General features: G+C 33.9%; 2 protein-coding genes and 1 pseudogene across 3 annotated transcripts; 1 reads left to right on the top strand and 2 right to left on the bottom strand.

Annotated features, from left to right (window-relative positions):
* The first annotated feature begins 669 nt into the window (after nucleotides 1-669).
* LOC147298894 (E3 ubiquitin-protein ligase RZFP34-like) lies at nucleotides 670-4,190 on the top strand. 2 transcript variants are annotated; one of them, XM_086237157.1, is made up of 14 exons: nucleotides 670-800; nucleotides 898-1,006; nucleotides 1,132-1,219; nucleotides 1,307-1,366; nucleotides 2,103-2,135; nucleotides 2,226-2,303; nucleotides 2,499-2,542; nucleotides 2,642-2,682; nucleotides 2,802-2,881; nucleotides 2,978-3,069; nucleotides 3,312-3,381; nucleotides 3,497-3,538; nucleotides 3,631-3,783; nucleotides 3,943-4,190. In XM_086237157.1, the coding sequence occupies exons 2-14, from the start codon at nucleotides 912-914 to the stop codon at nucleotides 3,949-3,951; spliced, it is 885 nt and encodes a 294-aa protein (XP_086093283.1). In that variant the 5' UTR covers nucleotides 670-800; nucleotides 898-911; the 3' UTR covers nucleotides 3,952-4,190. The 2 variants fall into 2 exon arrangements, with proteins under 2 accessions (XP_086093283.1, XP_086093275.1); XM_086237149.1 differs by having other exon boundaries at nucleotides 3,631-4,190.
* A 5,175-nt stretch (nucleotides 4,191-9,365) lies between these two features.
* On the bottom strand, nucleotides 9,366-11,015 carry LOC147298893 (transcription factor FER-LIKE IRON DEFICIENCY-INDUCED TRANSCRIPTION FACTOR-like). Its single transcript, XM_086228850.1, has 4 exons — nucleotides 10,503-11,015; nucleotides 10,036-10,236; nucleotides 9,610-9,786; nucleotides 9,366-9,479 (listed from the first exon to the last, which is right to left on the bottom strand). Exons 1-4 carry the CDS (start codon nucleotides 11,013-11,015, stop codon nucleotides 9,366-9,368), a joined length of 1,005 nt encoding a protein of 334 aa, XP_086084976.1.
* A 1,529-nt stretch (nucleotides 11,016-12,544) lies between these two features.
* Nucleotides 12,545-13,539, bottom strand: LOC147298892 (uncharacterized; annotated as a pseudogene).
* Between the last annotated feature and the right edge of the window lie 4,156 nt (nucleotides 13,540-17,695).

Raw genomic sequence — 17,695 nt, 5'->3', positions numbered from 1 at the left:
CCGTGATGAGAGGAAGAGAAAGAGGGTGGTCCTATACCTCAACATCACCATAAAAGAATCGCCGGAAAATGCATGTGAGTTTGAGAGAGAGAGAGAGAGACATGATGATGAAGATTGGGTATAGAAGGAAATTTTGGTTTTTTTTTTTTTTAATTGAAATGTAAAATGGTCATTTCCCTATGAGATATAAGAATAATGCTATATTTACCACATTCTTATACCATATTTTTATACCACCTTACGTGTCATTATTTTACTGGACAAAGTTTTTCTTTTTCTTTTTGGATTTTTGTTTTTATTTTTTAGTGTCCAATGCATGAATGCCATGTAAGTTGCCACATAAGATGGTATAAAATTATAGTATAAAAATGTGGGATGTCTAGCACTACTGAAGATATAATTGTCCATTCATATATTAAAATGTTGTTGGATAAGAAAAAAAAAATATATATATATATAGGGTATAAATAGAATTTCCCTTTTTTATAAAACTCATTCCTTTGTTGCGCGTTTCGACAAGAAAGGACTTTCCATATTTAACAAACGAACCTTATCCAATCATTGGTGCTGCAAGCTATGCTCTTACGTGTGACCGAGTCAGCTCCCCATGACTTCCTTCCAGACATACAACAACGACAACCTGTCATTTGACCAATACATTTGTAACCTCAAAATCTCATAAACCGCCAGCTGCTGAGTCTTTCTTTCCGTACACGTATATATAACGCCATTTCTGCAAATCTTAGTGGCGGTGAACTGGTTTTCTTTCTTGCTATTGACGAAACGCTTTCAAACTCAATGTGGGTTTCTCTGAACCTTCAATCTTCGTTGCTTTCTGGGTTTGTTTCTTTTATTCTGATGCTTTGTGTGTGTGTGTGTTTATGGATGCCCAAACAGAAGAGAGTTACAGAATGGAAAGCGCTTCATCCTCACACGGATTACAACTCAAGGCGTTTGGTGAAGATGGAGATGCGTCTCTGACCGAAATTGGAGCCGGCAATTTTGGGTTTGTCACATTTTGATCTCCTTCTTCTTTTCATTGTGAATTTGGTTCTTTTGCTTCTACAGGTTTCTGATTCAAAATTTTACTCTCTTTTTTCTCTGTTTTTTATTTGGGTTTGTGGGGTTTAGGTGCTCACATTATAGAAGGAGATGCAGGATCAGAGCTCCCTGTTGTGATGAGATTTTCGATTGCAGGCATTGCCATAATGAAGCAAAGGTGCGTTTCTTTTTAATAATTTTCCATTGAAATGAATTTTATATTCATAGCTGATGGATTTCTCTTTGATTAATCTGTTGCGAGCAGGACTCCCTAGATGTTGATCCTCTTGATCAACATGATATTCCCCGTCATCAGGTTAAACAGGTTGGCATGCATTCTTATTACATTGTTATTTGTATTTTTTGCTTTCAATTAATCGGTTTAAAGGGTATTGTTCCTTGTTGAATTTCAAATCTAAAATGAAACAAAAAACAAGATAATTAGTAAGATGATTGCGGTCTCTTTTAAGAGAAATGCATTGCAATAGTATTGTTCTGATTTGGTCATTCTTCTTATGGTTAGCTGACTCCAGAACCAAAGCAAGAATAGGGCTATGTGTGTGTGTGATATTCAATTTAAGTCTCTGCCTTATGCCCGTTTTTTGTTTCTCTAAAAGTACTGTGCTTTATGGATGATGCTTTAGTGATTGGTAATCGATCTCATAGACTTCGACTTCCCATTAGTCTTGAGGAAAATAAAATGACATGTAGAATGAAACTGGATAATCTTTGAATAGTGACTGATCTTTTCCCCTCTTTTGGGGTAAAATTAAATCTCCGAACAAGTTTGGGATGACTGAAATCAATGAGACAAAACAAGGAAGAAGCTTCATATCACAGTGTTGTTCTTTCTAGATAAGTGATGATATGTGTCTAGATTGCCAATCTGCACCCTTGATCAGGTTGATTTTGTTTGAATGGGTGGTCCACGTTGATAGTCTGGCAATATAACATGTTAGACTTTCTAGCAATAAAACATTACCCTAGTCCCTATATGCTTTACTGTCTTTGTTTCCTTTCAATTTCGTCTCAAAGTTTACTCTGTTTTGTCTGACATTCAGGTCATCTGCTCCCTATGCGGTACAGAACAAGATGTGAGTCCAATATATAATTCCAAAACTTAAATACAGTTTAGAGTTATATCTATGTGAGTTGATCTAATTATCATCTTTAAACTCTATCAGGTTCAGCAACATTGTGTTAGCTGTGGGGTTTGCATGGGAATGTACTTTTGCTCAATATGCAAATTCTTTGACGATGATGTAAGTTTTTAAAATAATATTTTTAAAGCTGATGATGTAAGTTTCAAAGTAGTTTTTTGAAGTTAAGCTGAACATAACAAACCCCCACCCCAAGAAAAAGATGAAGTTTAATTCAAGTGCACTTTTTATTGTTTTATCATCCTGTGTCCTGGTTTGTATATAAGTTCTTACAAACAAATTTGTCACATCTTGCAGATTTTGAAGGATCAATTCCACTGTGATGAATGTGGGATATGCAGGTAAAGTTTCAATTTCATTTCATCTGTTCATGCGTAAAAGAATTTGAAAACTCTTCATCATTGTTCTTAATGTCATTCTTTTCTGGTATGCCTATACAGAACTGGAGGCAAGGAAAATTTCTTCCATTGTAAGACATGCGGTAAAAGAGAAATAAGATTATTCCCTAGTTGACATTTTCTCACTTCCTTTTCTTTTCAATTCCCTTTTTGGCTTTTCCCCGTTAACTGAGTTTTCGTATATCTTGCAATTTTACTTTAGGATGTTGCTACTCTAAGTCAGTGAAAGATCATCGTTGTGTAGAAAGGGCAATGCACCACAACTGTCCAGTTTGCTTTGAGGTAATCAAAGTATTAATATTGTTCTGACGTTCTCAAGTTACTTAGTAAAAAAATTATGATTCTCAATGAAATCAATTCTTCCAATGTGGACTGCAGTTTCTATTTGACTCGATGAAAGATATTAACGTCTTACATTGTGGACACACTATACATTTGGAATGTCTGAAAGAGATGAGGAAGCATCATCGGTAAGCTCAATCAATGGTTCTCATTTGTTGTCACATGTGTAAAGCAGTGAAGCAATATTAACTATGTTAATGCAATGAGAAAAGCCTACAGAATAATTTTGGACTTTGTATTATTGCCTTTTTCAAAAATTTTGGATTACCTGTTTCCTTATTTTTCTTCTTTTGAAGAACCTGTTTGTTTTTCATCTATCCTTCAGCCAATCTTTAGCTACTGTGTACTTAGTTATTCCTACATTTTGCAGGTATTCATGCCCTGTTTGCTCAAAGTCCATCTACAATATGTCTGACTTGTGGAAAAAGCTTGACGAAGTGGTATAAAACTATCGATATCTCCATGTGCTTATATTTTTCCAAAATGATTAGGAGCATACACCCAAGAACTTGTGGTTCAGATCCTAACAATTTTTTAACTAAAATTCTAATGTAGATTGCCTCAACTCCAATGCCTCATATGTACAGAGACAAAATGGTAAGTGCCAAAAGTAAGGTTTAAACCATTATGATTACTCAGTGCAGGCAACTAGTCATTTGTATCTCTAATTCAACTTTTGCAAACAACAGGTCTGGATCCTCTGCAATGATTGTGGAGCCAGATGTGAAGTCAATTTTCATGTTGTGGCACACAAATGTGCCAACTGCGAGTCCTACAATACTAGACAGACACAAGGAGGTCCTGCTGCTACATCATGTTCCTCATCAAATGTGGCTGAGATGGTGAGATGACCACTGATTCACAAAGACTATAAAATGCACTAACCATTCTTTTCCAGGAGGAAACAGTTCTTGCTGAGAATTGTTACTCCAAAATTTTTGGCAATGATATGTTTGTAAATACATTTGCAAGTAGGGAAACATCACAAGCTTGTTTTGCAGATGAGCTGAAGTTGGATTCCATTGTCTATACTAGAAGCATTGACACACGCAATGTGTATGCAATGTGATGGAGGTTGTAGTAGAAAAAGAGAAAGTGGAGTATATGTAGTTACCATATAATCATTCAGTTTTTAAATTTATTGTTGACATTTTTTTAAAAGATTAATGTATGAATCGTATGATTGATATTTTCTACAGCTTAATACTTATTTAAGGGCAGGAGCCTAGATTGAAGCCCAGGCCCTCTGAGTTTGTTGGGTTTGTCCCTCCATGTGTTATTTTGAACTGTTAATAGTCTGTTTGGGCTTTTGTTGGATCCTGTGTTGTTGGGCCTTCTGTTGTGGCTCAGCATAAAAAGTGAACCCGTCAAATTTGCATTCACATGTAATGTATGGGTGGGCACGGTACGGGATGGGTCGGTATTGACCTCATCACGTTCCCACTTCCCAATACCGGAGTTTTAATTCGGTACAGGATGACCAATTTCAGAAATGATACCATGTCAAACTCGAATCATATGGTTCGCGATGGTTCTGTACCAGCTTCATTACCATTTGCTCTCAACTTGAGGTTGGTCCAATATTGAAAATTAAATAAGAAAAACGAAAACAACATTTACATTTTACAAAATTCACACCAAACTTCATAAATACAAAAGGATCGGTTCAATTTAACTACAAACATGTTACATAATTATTATATAAATATAAAAATTAAAAAGAAAAAAACAATCTTCACATATTTACTTGAAACAATGAAAGTCTCCTAAATTTCAAGCCTTGTGGAGATGTTAACAGGCACGTAGTAAGCTTCATCATTCACGGCCCAACAAGTTTTTTCTTTTGGTCAGATGCAGCCCAATAACAAGTTTACAAACGTTGGGTAGCTATTCTAATTGAGCTTAGGAGGCATACACGTCTGGCCCAGTATTAAAGTAAGAGATCCCAATTCTTGTACTAACAGTATTCAGAGAATCTATGAAAAAAATTGGTCATGGTCAATCCTCCTCAGTCTTCTGTGCAATGCATTCATGAAAAGTTGGTGCACCAAAAAGATCACAAGTTCCTTCATCTGTCCTTTTATTTGTTGTGCCCTTATCCTCCTCAGTCTTCTGTGCAATGCATTCATGAAAAGTTGGTGCACCAAAAAGATCACAAGTTCCTTCATCTGTCCTTTTATTTGTTGTGCCCTAACTAATGGTTATGCTCCTCACTATAAAATGCAATGCAATTCCCATCTCATCTGCACCGAAAAGATCATAGTCATGGTTGTTTCTTCTCAAGGTTTTGTTTCAATATTTTTTCATGCGTAAGGTGTTTGATTTAGGCTTTTAGCTCACAGTTACAACTTACAAATTATTTTGTATACAATTTTCATATTTAGGTCTGCTACTTGTTAGATATGTTTCAAGCTCTCCTTCACTGTTAGGCCTTATTGGCAATCATGTTTGGAACCAGGGGTGTAAACATGATTTTATATTCGAGGAGATGGAAACGCATTAAGTGTTTCGGTATTTATTTTAAAACTATTTAATTTTCTCCAGTATCTAAATGTTTCATACTACTCTTTAATTCGAGGAGGTGGCAATTTCATACTACTCTTTTCAATATATACTGAAAAATATTTTTTGAGACTTTTATATATAGCCACCTCTCTCTAACCACTTTTGATCTTTTTTCATCTCTCTTTGTGGTTAGGAAGCCACATTACATGGTAATATAAATGTTGTGCAATGACACAGTTCTCCTATCATTCCCTTTCCTAAAATTATTATAACAGCAAGAATAATCAATTGATGATTGCATGATTTTTGGTTTAATCATACGTGTACATGTCACTGTTTTCGTCATATGACATATTTCTGGCCGGTATACAATTTATCTTTCACATAACGGATTTGTGATGTGATGGGTTCGGATAGATATATCAAAGATGCTTGTTGACTTGTAGAACATTCTTGCATCAGTCATATGTCATATATGTTGGCAGTTAGCACTGAGCGACCGAAGGCATGACGCATGACGGCATCAACCTCTACTTAAAAAAGCTAATCGTAGGATCAAGCTTAATGCAATCCACTGATTAATGCAATCCACTGATTAATGTGATTGTTTATTGTAATTTTGCAATCAAACAACAACAATAATTGCATTGAGTTGTGCATGTGTTGCACAACACAAGATTTTAAGACACCTTATTCGGACACGTGAATGCATGCCGCAATCCACACTCTTGTCCTCGATTTGTTTGAAATCTACATAAATTTCATGCATAGTCACACCCACATCTTTCTTGTTTTCCTTGGCCTTGTTGGATATAGAAACTTTTCATTTAGCTAGATTGGAACACCGCTACCTAAGCTGCATATGCATAAATTGTACCCAAACTTTCTATTTCTTAATCAGCTAATTCTAAAGAAAGATTTGATTTTAAGTCTCTAATTAATAATGCCCATGAGCAACACTACAATTAGTTTCATTTAGGGCTTTGCTAGAGTGTCCTAATAATTGGTGTCTTAATTGTGCTTTAATGACATGAAATTTTCATGTCAACCAGAGTATTTAATATTGTTATATACATCTTATAATTTATTTTGTCACATAAACTTTTAAAAAGACTTATTTAACCTTTCTTAAGATCTTAAAAATTAATTTTAAAAATATTTGATTATCAAATTACAAAAACATAACCAAAGTACGTTACGTCTTAAAACAAAATTTAGCTCCATTCTTAGAACCCTAAAAAGCTACTACCTTGCCACTGATGATGTTACTGACAAGGGGATTTGGCTTGGATTTTGGAGTTCTGGGTTTGCATTTTGGAGAATAGTGAGAGGAATAAGGGGTTGACTGCTGGTTTGGGGTTTTCATTTGTTGGGGTTTGAGTTGAGTCCGCCATTGCTAGTGAGTTGGGTACTAATTGGTGAAGAAGAAAATATGGATATTGGGGTGTGATAGTGTGTTCTTCACGGGCTTGAAGCTAGGGAATCAAATTGGAATCTATCTTCTAATGGCCTTGATCAAATTGTTAAGAAAATCTGACTTCAAACTTTTTCATGATTATGGCGCGCCTTGATATTCTGGCCTTGGAATGGCCTTGATAATGGTCAAGAAATCTAGTGTTTCAATTCATTGGGCTTATTCGTTGATTTTTAAAGTCCACATCTATCATCCAACAATAGTCCATGAATAGTCTATTGCAAGAAAAAAATTCAAGAATATATAGTGTCTAAATATCATTAATCCCCATTGTTGATGTTGAGATTACTCTAACTATATTGATGAGGATGATGATATGCAAATGTGATTATGAACAATGATAAATCTGGTAAATCAAGCATAGAAAAAAAAAACCATTGAATTTCAGATGGATAAGAATATAAAATAATATTAATATGATTTGAAAAATAAATACTGATATGTGCAAAATAATTTTGCCACATTAGATTAGGACACATAGATCTCATGTCCTAATAGGGTACATATCTTTTCCCTTTCATTTATATATAAAATCTGTTAAATATCAAAATACGTCTAAACTCATTTACACATTTGGCAATTCACAACTCTAGCTACAAATACATCTGCCAACACAATACTTAATTAAAAGGGTAGTACGTGCTAAAGTGCACTAATAATTGGTGTCCCAATTGTGCCCTAATGACATGACATGCATTGTCACATTAGTGTTTATAAAGACTACTTTAACCTTACTTAAAATCTTTCAAAACTTAAATTACAAAAAAAAATAATAATAATAAATTTAAAAAACCTAACGTGATCTCTTAAAAAAACAAAAAACAAAATTAGCCCAAATTTTAGGAACCCTAAAAATTCAGATATTTCTTTTTTACCAAAAAAGAAAAGAAAAACACACACACACACACACTTTCAGCTTGATCTCCTTTCGTTTCTTTTTGTTGTTGATCAATGATGATTTCAACCATGAGAAAAGCCTAACAACGTAATTTCACCTTTCACGTACGTGATGATTTATCCAGATAGGCTTTTCTCATCATACGTGATTTCAGTACCTTTCCTCCTTAGCAACTCTGGACCTAACAACATGAAGGCATCAAAGCAACTTCAACCATTAATTATTCACTTATTGGGGAAGATCATCATTGATCAATATATACGTGATTGTTTGTTTCAATGTAGAATGAGTTTTTTTTTTTTTTTCTCGTAACAGGGCCAAGATTGGATCAATGATGATTTCACCATGTGAAAAGCATGTTGCTGATCTCCGATCTATGTATGTTATTACTTTGTGATGTATAATAACTAACATATGAAGGGGGACCAATTTGAGAGTAAAACTAGTTATCACTTTCATTAAAATCTGATGTTGATCTGCAAGAATAAGAAAAAAAAATTATGGGTGGATGAGGGGATCAGACATATATGGAGAACATACAATGCTCAATAATTTCAGTGTTAGATTTAAGTTGGGCAAGATAGTATTTTAATAATAATAATATTAATTTAATGTGACAAATAAATAGTGATGTGTGCAAAATAGTTTTGCCACATCAGATTAAGACACATAGATCTTGTGCTTTAATAAAGCACAAAATCTGTATCCCCTAGGGCCTAGACAAATACATGTGGGCTTTACGCACATTCATTTTTTATTTATTTATTTTTTCCATTGGAGGGCTTAGGGCTCAAAGAAAAAGAAAAAACTAAGGTAGTACAAGAGCCATAGCTTAGCAACGTACCCTACGAACATCAAGCACTGTCTCACAACATGAAAAAGGATTCCCAAGTATAAATGATATATATATATATATATATTACAACATTTCTAATTATAAGCATTAGATGATGGAAGAAGACATATATTATTGAGAACATTTTGAATTTCGCAACTGGTCGATTTCCTAGTCTAGTTGTCGAATGCGCGGTCTACATATGATATATATATAATTAAGGGATATTTTGGTCAGAACAAATGTAAAAGGGTTATAAATGTAAGTTTTGGGAAGGAAGCTAGAGTCAAAACAGCTTATTGTATATTAACAAAAGTTATTGAATTAAATTACCCTATTTTAAAAGGATTCGATTTTATTTGATTTTTTTATTATCAGACCATATGGATTATTGAAGTGCAAAACACAGTGGGCCCCACAAATAAGTTATTTAAGAGATCTCTTAATGGGAACTCCTTGTTTGTAGATATAACATTACACTCCTACGTACAAAAATAATGATTTTTGGCATGGCCTAATAGGCTAATATAATGATTTTTTTCTTTTTTTTGGCCCTGGCCAAATATAATGAAATTAATTAGAAGCCTATTGCATAAATAACTGTTTTCATTGCTTGCATGCATGCATGTACGTACGTTCATGGCTCTTGGTACAAAAATCGATCTCTAGTTAATTAAAGTATTACAGCATGCATACATGAGAAAGAGACAGATTAGGGTGAAAACGATGTCGGCTCTAATTCAAAACCTTGGTTCAGAAAAGCCCCAGTCACCCAAAGTTTCAAATTTGGCAAGTTGATGATCATGTCCTGCTCGCATTCTTTTACCTGTTTTGACCAATACATTCACGTACAATTAATCAATAAGAGATTAAGATAAAGAACAAAATGTTGATGATATATAGTTAATCAAAGAGAAAATTGAAGATTAAGAAATTGAAGCTTAATTTACAATTACATTCAACGCAATTGTTATTTCGAATCTGTCATCAGAAACTGTGTTCAAGTTAGAACTCTGAACATTCAAGCTGGTAAGGGATTCTAGAGCCTTGTAAAGTGCTGTGGCCACTCCTTCTCCCTTGTTGCATGAAACCTTCACATAAAAACCTTTTTCCTCCACTTGAGACAGCTCTATCTGCAAAGGCACGAACAACAATGAGAAATTTTTTCTCATCAGAAAGTGTGATATATGTTATGTTTACAAACTGTAAATTTGGATTAATTGTTGATAAGATACAATCTTGTTTGAATGTATGGTGCAAATTCATAGTCTAATTAACAATATAACATACCAAATATATGACAAGATATATAGAGAACGTTTATATTTAATATTTTTAGTATACATGCATGCCCAAATAGTTACGAAAAAATCGATGGAAACCTGAATGATGCCCTTGGAAACTAAATTGTTTTTGTCAGCTGCTTCTTTATTCTTCTTTGGATTTTCGCTTGATCCTTGATATTCCTCTGCTCCTACTAATGATGCTTGAAGGCCTGAAATCTCAGATTTCAGCTTCTCAGCCTGCTTTTGCATATCTTGCACATACAAAACAGCATCTCCAACTATGGAGGCCTTATCCATCTGTGCATTTTCAACAAATTAAATTTAAAAAAAAAACATGCATGTATCATTTTTTCTAACTATATATAGTTCACTGAATCATATACCCGCCAAAAAGCTTCCAATCCCATGAAAAATTAATTGATGACCGAGCTTGATTATTTTTTGCAAACAAAAACCCCAGTTTGATTTATACGAAGTTGTGTGACACAATATTATGCAATATTATGTGTGTGCATATGCTTGTAACAAACTTGAAACACAAACTGCATTGTGATCACACATACCTTAGTTATGTTAGGAACCAAGGATCGCAATGCATAGAGCAATTCCTTCATTTTTCCCCTCCTCTTCTTCTCCAAAACCAAAGTTTGTGATTGGTCAACCTTTGGCCTCTTCCTCATTGTGGCGGTCGTGGTCATGGTGGTGGTCATGGTCGTGGTCGTGGTTGTGGTTGTTTCAGATGAACCCTCCCCATCATTATGATCTGCTTCCCCACCCTTATTCATGTCTCGAATACCAAAATGTGGTAATGTAGGAAGCAAAGAATAATTAGTTGAAATATTGGACACAATCGATTTATCAAAACCAAATAAACCACTTGAAGTCGGATCAAACAGCTGGTTATTATCAACCAAGCAGCAATTGATAAGGTCTTCACAATCAAGATTAGCTACTGGATCTTCAGTTTCGCCGCGAAGAAGATCAATGAACTGATCGAAGTTTGCATCATCTGTGAAGTCTTGCAACTCAAAGTCATTGATGTTGTGGCCTCCTGCATGGTTTCCAGGTGCATCCATATAATTCCTATCCATTGTTTGATAGTGAGGGGTCTAGTAAGCTAGCTAGCTAGCTAACTGTATGCTATAAAAGTTTTATATATATATATATATACAAAAGTTGTGGACGTGAATTCATGTTTATCCCAAGTGTGAAAGGAATATTCAGATGGAGTTTTTCCAAAAATTGGTGAAAGTGAATTTATGTTTATCTTAATTAGTGTGAAAGGAATCAGATGGGGCTTTTTCTGACGTTGCATTTGTGATTATTTAACGTTTGAGAGAGGAAGTTGACATATACAACAAAAATAGGTCCTCTTAATAAGCACCAAAGAATATTTTTCGTGATACATGCATATGGGTATGTGTTAATGAGGCGATAAAATCAACTCATAAATAAGAAAAAATAAACCATCAAATAGTTAAGTATCAAAATGTGGTTTACCAATTTAGCTATTGTTCAAGTGTAATTTCACTCTACAATGTTAAAGATGTCTCAATTTCAAATTAATATCCCATCCTCCATATAAAATAAAGTATCAAAATTTCGTAGGGCTGCCTTTTGGTTTGGTTTTTACCGAACCGACCGACTACCGACCAAAGTTTTTTGGTTTGGTATATCGATTTTTACAATTCGAAAATTGAAAATCCGAAACCGAAAAAAGTTAGTAAATCGACCAATTACCGAAAATTATTACTGAAAAAAAACCGAAATATATACCGAAAAAATTGAAACAATTACCGAAATTTAGTTATATATGTTTATATAATACTATTATGTTAATGGTACAATAAATATTAAACTACTAATATCTTAAACAACTATAAGAAAATATAATTGTATAATGTTATCATATTAATATTATCAAAAGTGTGAGTTAAGATATAGAATCATTTTCTAATAAAGTAAATGTTATTATTTTTAGGAAAATAAGAATCTCATATTTAGGTAAGTAATGCATATATATATAGAGTCCATTAATTATAAGGTACTAACAAAGCAAAATATTAACCAAAACCACTCAATCTATTTTTATTAACTTGCAGACACTATCTACCAGCCCCCCAAAATATAACATGCGGACACCTTCCAAAAGAAACGCATCACAACCAAACCAACTACACAAACAGCCCAAAACTGATCTTCTTCTTTTTTTTGCCAAATCGATCTTTTTCTTCAACTTTACCAAATCGACAATTGTTCATCTTCACTCACAAGCATCGTTCTGCAACTGCAAGCCTGCAACTCCAAAAAAAACTGCAGTTTCAGTTCACTTTGCAGTTTCAATTGCAGTTAGTAACTGCAACTGCAAGCCTGCAGCTCCAATAAACTGCAGTTTCAGAAACTGCAATTTCACTTACACTGCAACTGCAAGCTTACAGCTCAAATAAACTGCAGTTTCAGTTCATTTGCAGTTTCAGAAACTGCAGTTAGTAACTGCAACTCCAATAAACTGCAGTTTCAGTTCACTTGCAATGTTCCATAAATTGCAGTTTCAGAAATTAAGCTTAAACAAAAAAAAAATCAAGAACCTTCTACTGATAAGAAATCAAAGTAGGACTCTACTGGTCAGAGCAGATCTAAAAGGCTTCGATCTAGAAGGCTTCGATCTAGAACACTTTCCTGCTAATGTTTCCCACTTCTCATAATGACCCACTTGGTTGTTGTTGTTGTCCCTGTCTTCCTCTTCTTCGAATCTGAACATGAACACTACGTGCCCATCGTCGTTAATGTCGTTCTCGAAAAGCCAATTGTAAACGTCCCACGAGATTTGCAACGGAACCCCATCGACTTCAATTCTTTCATTTCCTCTAAATTTCCACTTCAAACGCTTAATCTGCAAAACATTTTTGCCGTTGACGTTGAAACTGAGCCTGCTGAAGTCATTGTACCCGCAATCGATTTCGATGTCTCTGATTTTCCCACCAAATCTTGCTTTCGTGGTGTAGACTTTCTTGGCAACCACGTGCTCACGTTTCAGAACCAGAGCTTGGGGTTGAGGATGAGGATGAGAAGTCTCTGCATATTTGTGATGATGGGCTCTAGTTTTGGCATAAGCTTCTTTGTTCAAGTCCCCAACGAGAAGGGTCATCTCGGAATCGACGACAACGGCTATGTAGAACCCGTATTGAGGTTCGGGTCCGGACCCGAACCGGGCTCGGGAGAGGTCCCAGAAGATGAGAATGTTGGGGGAGAACTTCTTGGAGCCATGTCTCTTCTAGAAAATGAAGGGTTTGATGTGGAGGTGGAAAGGAGGAGGAGAAGAGAAAGAGTTGGAAGGGGCGAGAGAGTCGAAGGAGTGGTGGAGGAGGTTGAGGTGGAGAGAGCGGCCGCCGAGGAAGGAGCGAGACCAGGTGAGAGAGAAGAGGGCGAAGTCGGTGTGGTAAAGGCAGGTGGTCAGGTTGGAGTGGCCAAAGATGGGCGGTGGCAGCGGAAATGGCAATGGGTGGTGGTGGTCGGTGGTTTTGGTGGTGGTGGAGGGGCGGAAGCAAGAAGGGAAAGTGGAGGAGTGGTGGCGGGACATTGGGTGGTGCTGGGTTTTGAGAGAGTGTATAGTTTTTGTTGTTGCTGATTCTTAATATAGTGACCTGTTTGTTACATTTTAATGATTATGGTACTACAAGTTAAAAACAATAACTAGTATGTAGTTTAGGATAATTAATTCATATATATATACTCATATTTATCGGTATATATACATACTAAATTAATAGGATATGCACTAATACATATTATTAAAGTAATTAATTATACTAGTATATATTATTACTAATATTAATATTATTGCAATTAATACTAGTACTATACTAAACTACCAATACTATTCGTGCAAATATATATTCATCAAACATTATATTTTATACATCATATTTGATTAAATTTTAATTTATATTGGTATATAATAATTAGTATTATTATAATTAAACCGAAAATGAACCGAAGATATTCCGAAATAAATCGAAAGTATCCGATACCAAAATTACCGAAATCGAACCGAAAACTAAAGCTTACCAAAAATTACTGAATCGAAAAATACCGAATTTTTTTGTTTTGGTTTGGTAAGCCTCAATACCGATCCGAACCGACCGATGGGGAGCTCTAAAATTTCGTTTATGAAATAATATTTCAAGCCTCAACTTTATGTACTCCAATTAACTAAAGGAATTTTGGGCAAAGAATTAATGAGCATAAACCCATTACTAAATTTGATTCAACAAATCTGAAAGTTTTACCACAACAGGGCCCCATTAGTCGTTAGCCATGAATCTCAACCACATTCAATAAGAAGTACGTGTACGTGTGTAACCTACTACTCCTTTAATGAGGTGTGTGACGTCCCAGCTGGATAACAAATCACCTGCAGCTAAAGTACTATTGGTTTTGATATCACTTAGTTGGATAACAAATCAGTACGTACTATGGCATCGATATTGTTCCTAATGAAAGAAATTAGAGCATCTAATTCAAAATTAATTGGCATTAAAATGAGAGTACATGGTCTTTATAAGTATTTATACAAGATTATAATTTTCTAATATAGGATAACACACTCCATATTTTCACGTCTAACTTAACTACGCTTAGGTCTATTGTAGTGTTTTGGCTAGACGTATACCCAAGAATTATAGATTGAGTTTTATCACAAAAATCCCTAATACTATTAGTAAAAAATTACTTAACTTATATATGGTAAATTATTGAATCACAATTTTGATGTAAGAATAATTTCATCCACGCCCACAATTTGTTACCCAAATTGAAGCTACTCACCAAGTCACCCAAAGCAAAGCAGCGTGCAGCAATCTCAGTCCTCACTCCTCAAATTCCTCAAGTCAACATTGTCAACTGCCAGAAAAAAAAAAACAAAAACAAAAAAACAAAATTGTTAGTGGGCTGATTTTTCTAAAAAAATTTTGAATTCATAAAATCACATTGAAAAAAATTTAACAAAAATTAGGGTTTTCATACTTGATTTTGAAAGTTGGGGGAAATGAAGGAGATGAAACATAAAAAAGAGAGGTGGGTTGGGGGAAGACTGACTAATTGACTTCAAACTTCGTGAGGGGTGGGTTGGGTTTCGATTTGGGGGAGGGGTGGGTTTGAGTGAGGCCGTGAGGGAGAAAATAAAAATGGAGAATGAGAGAGAAAAGGGGGGAGAGAGAGAGAGAGAGAGAGAGAGAGAGAGAGAGAATGAATGAATGAAGGAGAATCATAGAGAGAATGAGCATATGGTGACGGCGGCGGCAGACTGAGTCGACGAGAGAAGGACGGTCGCACTGCTAATTGCATGCTGAGTCGCGAGACGAGAGAATGAGAGGGATGCATGAGATCGAGAGTGAGTCTGAAACGAGAGAATGAGAAGGTGAGAGAGGGTTAGGGATGAAAACCAACCAAAATGGCGTCGTTTCAGTGTTTCACTTAAAGCGGTCAGTTCGGTTCGTTTTTCACGGTTTTCTGAGGACCATAACTGAACCTAAAGGATGGTCAATTCGGTTCAACTTTTGGTCAATTGGTTTGTTTTTTTGTCAAAACATGACTTTTTGGTTTGGTTTGGTTGGTTTTTCGATTTTCAAACCCAACCCTAGTAAAGGTGATGACCTTTGGGTGAGATAAATGGTGGTAGCAAAAATTGGGGTGGTGACAATGGCGGCAACGAAGGTGGTGGTGATGGTGGTGGCAGCCGCCATTGCCACCACCATGGCACATATATATATATAAGAAATTTTAGTACTAATGACTTAATTAAATGGAGCAATTTTTGCATATTACTGTTGCATACATTGAAAAAATAATTTTATAAATTTATTTAAATTATAATACGTACGTGTAATATTATTAAAAGAAAATTAGGATTAAATACCAAATCCCAATAATTTTTTGGTATAGCATGAAGACTATATAATATTTCAATTAAACTACCAAATTTAAATGTAATTTTTTAGATTATGTCACAAATATATTAGCCACTTTGATTTGAGCTTTTCCATTTGACATTTTTGTCCTTTAGCCCACATATGATGGGTGTTAGTTAAAATTTATAAGATTTTGACAAAATTGCTCTTGAGGCTTTTATATTTTCTTGAAAATTTGCTAATATAATCTCAACTTTACATTTAGTTGTGACTGTACGACACTCACAACTTCAAATTTAGTTGTGACTGAACGACAGTTACATCTAAGTTGTGAGACAGTTACAGTTAAGTTGTGACTTAATTGAAATTTTTTTAGAGAAATTATACTACAATATAGTATAAATAGAGGTCAAAATAATACTTTTACTCAAAATAATACATAGTATAGTAGTGTGAGTTGTTTTTTTCAATTTACCAAGACAGTCACAGTTAAGTTGTAACTGGATTTTTTTTTTTTTAATACAATATAGTATAAATTAATGTAATATTTGTGATGTAATATTATTTTTATTTTTTTATTGTAGTGGTATGTGATGTAATATTTGTTAATTGTAATACCTTTTACTTTATTATTTTGTTTAACTTTTCAACTAGTACCTAATCTAAAATGTTATTTAATTTTGGTACTTAAACTAAAAAGTTATTGAAATTTAGTAGTTAAAATCAATGGACCTTATTATTAATATAATCAAATTTATATATACATATTATAATTGGACCACATTCATAATAGTTATCGTTACACCCAAAAAAAATGCTCATATACAATCTTCTTTTTATAAAATTAGTCATATATCTAATAGTAAATTAGGATAAACCACCCGAAATATATTTTTTCTTAACTATAACCCAACATAATTTTTTTTGGGAGGTTTAACCCTTTAACTAGTGTCCACATAAGCAACTTTCCTTATATTGTTGGATGAGTCGGCTTAATTTAAAACTAAAAGTTTGTTGTTTCTTTAAGATACCCTTTACCCTATTTAGGAACTATTAGGAGTAGTTAATGCTATTTATCGCCATTAATTAATAGTATTTCAGTTTTTTTATTGAACCAATATTATTGTTACTAACTTGTTTCAACTTTGAACATTTTTTTATTTTGAAAATTAGTTTTGCTATATCATAATTAATATCAAATTTATATAATAACAATAATACGAAACCACCCAAAAAATAATATAAGATTAACTAAGATACTTGTTTTGTACACCTACTAGCTTTTTTTTCGTGTTTATTTTGTGTTCCTACTAATTTTTTCATGTTTATTTTGTGCACCTACTAGTTTTTTTCGTGTTTATTTTGTGCACCTACTGAGTTTTTTCGTGTTTATTTTGTGCACCTACTCTTTTTTTTCGTGTTAATTTTATGCACTTACTGTTTTTTTTTTTTTTGTGTAAATTTTATATATCTACAATGATTTTATGTACATACTTTTTTTTTTGTTGATTTGAATTAATTATGAATAAAATTTATGACACTGAATCATGAAAATCTATCAATTAAATCTCCAAAATTTATAAATTTAATTCATTACTCTTATTAATGACAATGACAGACTTTGTAATTATAAATACTTTTAGGTGTGTTTTTGAAAAATTATTGTATGTGACCGTAACACCACGTAGCATAATGAAGTGGTGTTACTAATCCACTAAAATTATAACACATAGACGATTTTAAGGGTTTTTTCCCTAGATTTTAGGGTTTTAAAAATTAATTATTATACACGTGTTATAATTTGAGTGAATTGGTAATATCACGTCATCATATCACATAGTGTTACG

The sequence above is a fragment of the Dryas octopetala genome, chromosome 1, assembly GCF_963921425.1.
Source record: "Dryas octopetala chromosome 1, drDryOcto1.1, whole genome shotgun sequence".
NCBI classification, from domain to species: Eukaryota; Viridiplantae; Streptophyta; class Magnoliopsida; order Rosales; family Rosaceae; genus Dryas; species Dryas octopetala.
The sequence above is the reverse complement of the archived record's forward strand: the minus strand, read 5'-3'. Positions and strand labels throughout refer to the sequence as shown.

Excerpts from the sequence above, each read along its gene's own strand:
- LOC147298894 (XM_086237157.1), top strand. The coding sequence starts at position 912 with ATGGAAAGCGCTTCATCCTCACACGGATTACAACTCAAGGCGTTTGGT. Across the intron at positions 1,367-2,102 it reads CCCGTCATCAGGTTAAACAG|GTCATCTGCTCCCTATGCGG; the intron begins GTTGGCATGCAT and ends TCTGACATTCAG. Across the intron at positions 3,070-3,311 it reads GAGATGAGGAAGCATCATCG|GTATTCATGCCCTGTTTGCT; the intron begins GTAAGCTCAATC and ends TACATTTTGCAG.
- LOC147298893 (XM_086228850.1), bottom strand. The coding sequence starts at position 11,015 with ATGGATGCACCTGGAAACCATGCAGGAGGCCACAACATCAATGACTTT. Across the intron at positions 9,787-10,035 it reads TTTCCAAGGGCATCATTCAG|ATAGAGCTGTCTCAAGTGGA; the intron begins GTTTCCATCGAT and ends GTGCCTTTGCAG. Across the intron at positions 9,480-9,609 it reads AAATAACAATTGCGTTGAAT|GTAAAAGAATGCGAGCAGGA; the intron begins GTAATTGTAAAT and ends TGGTCAAAACAG.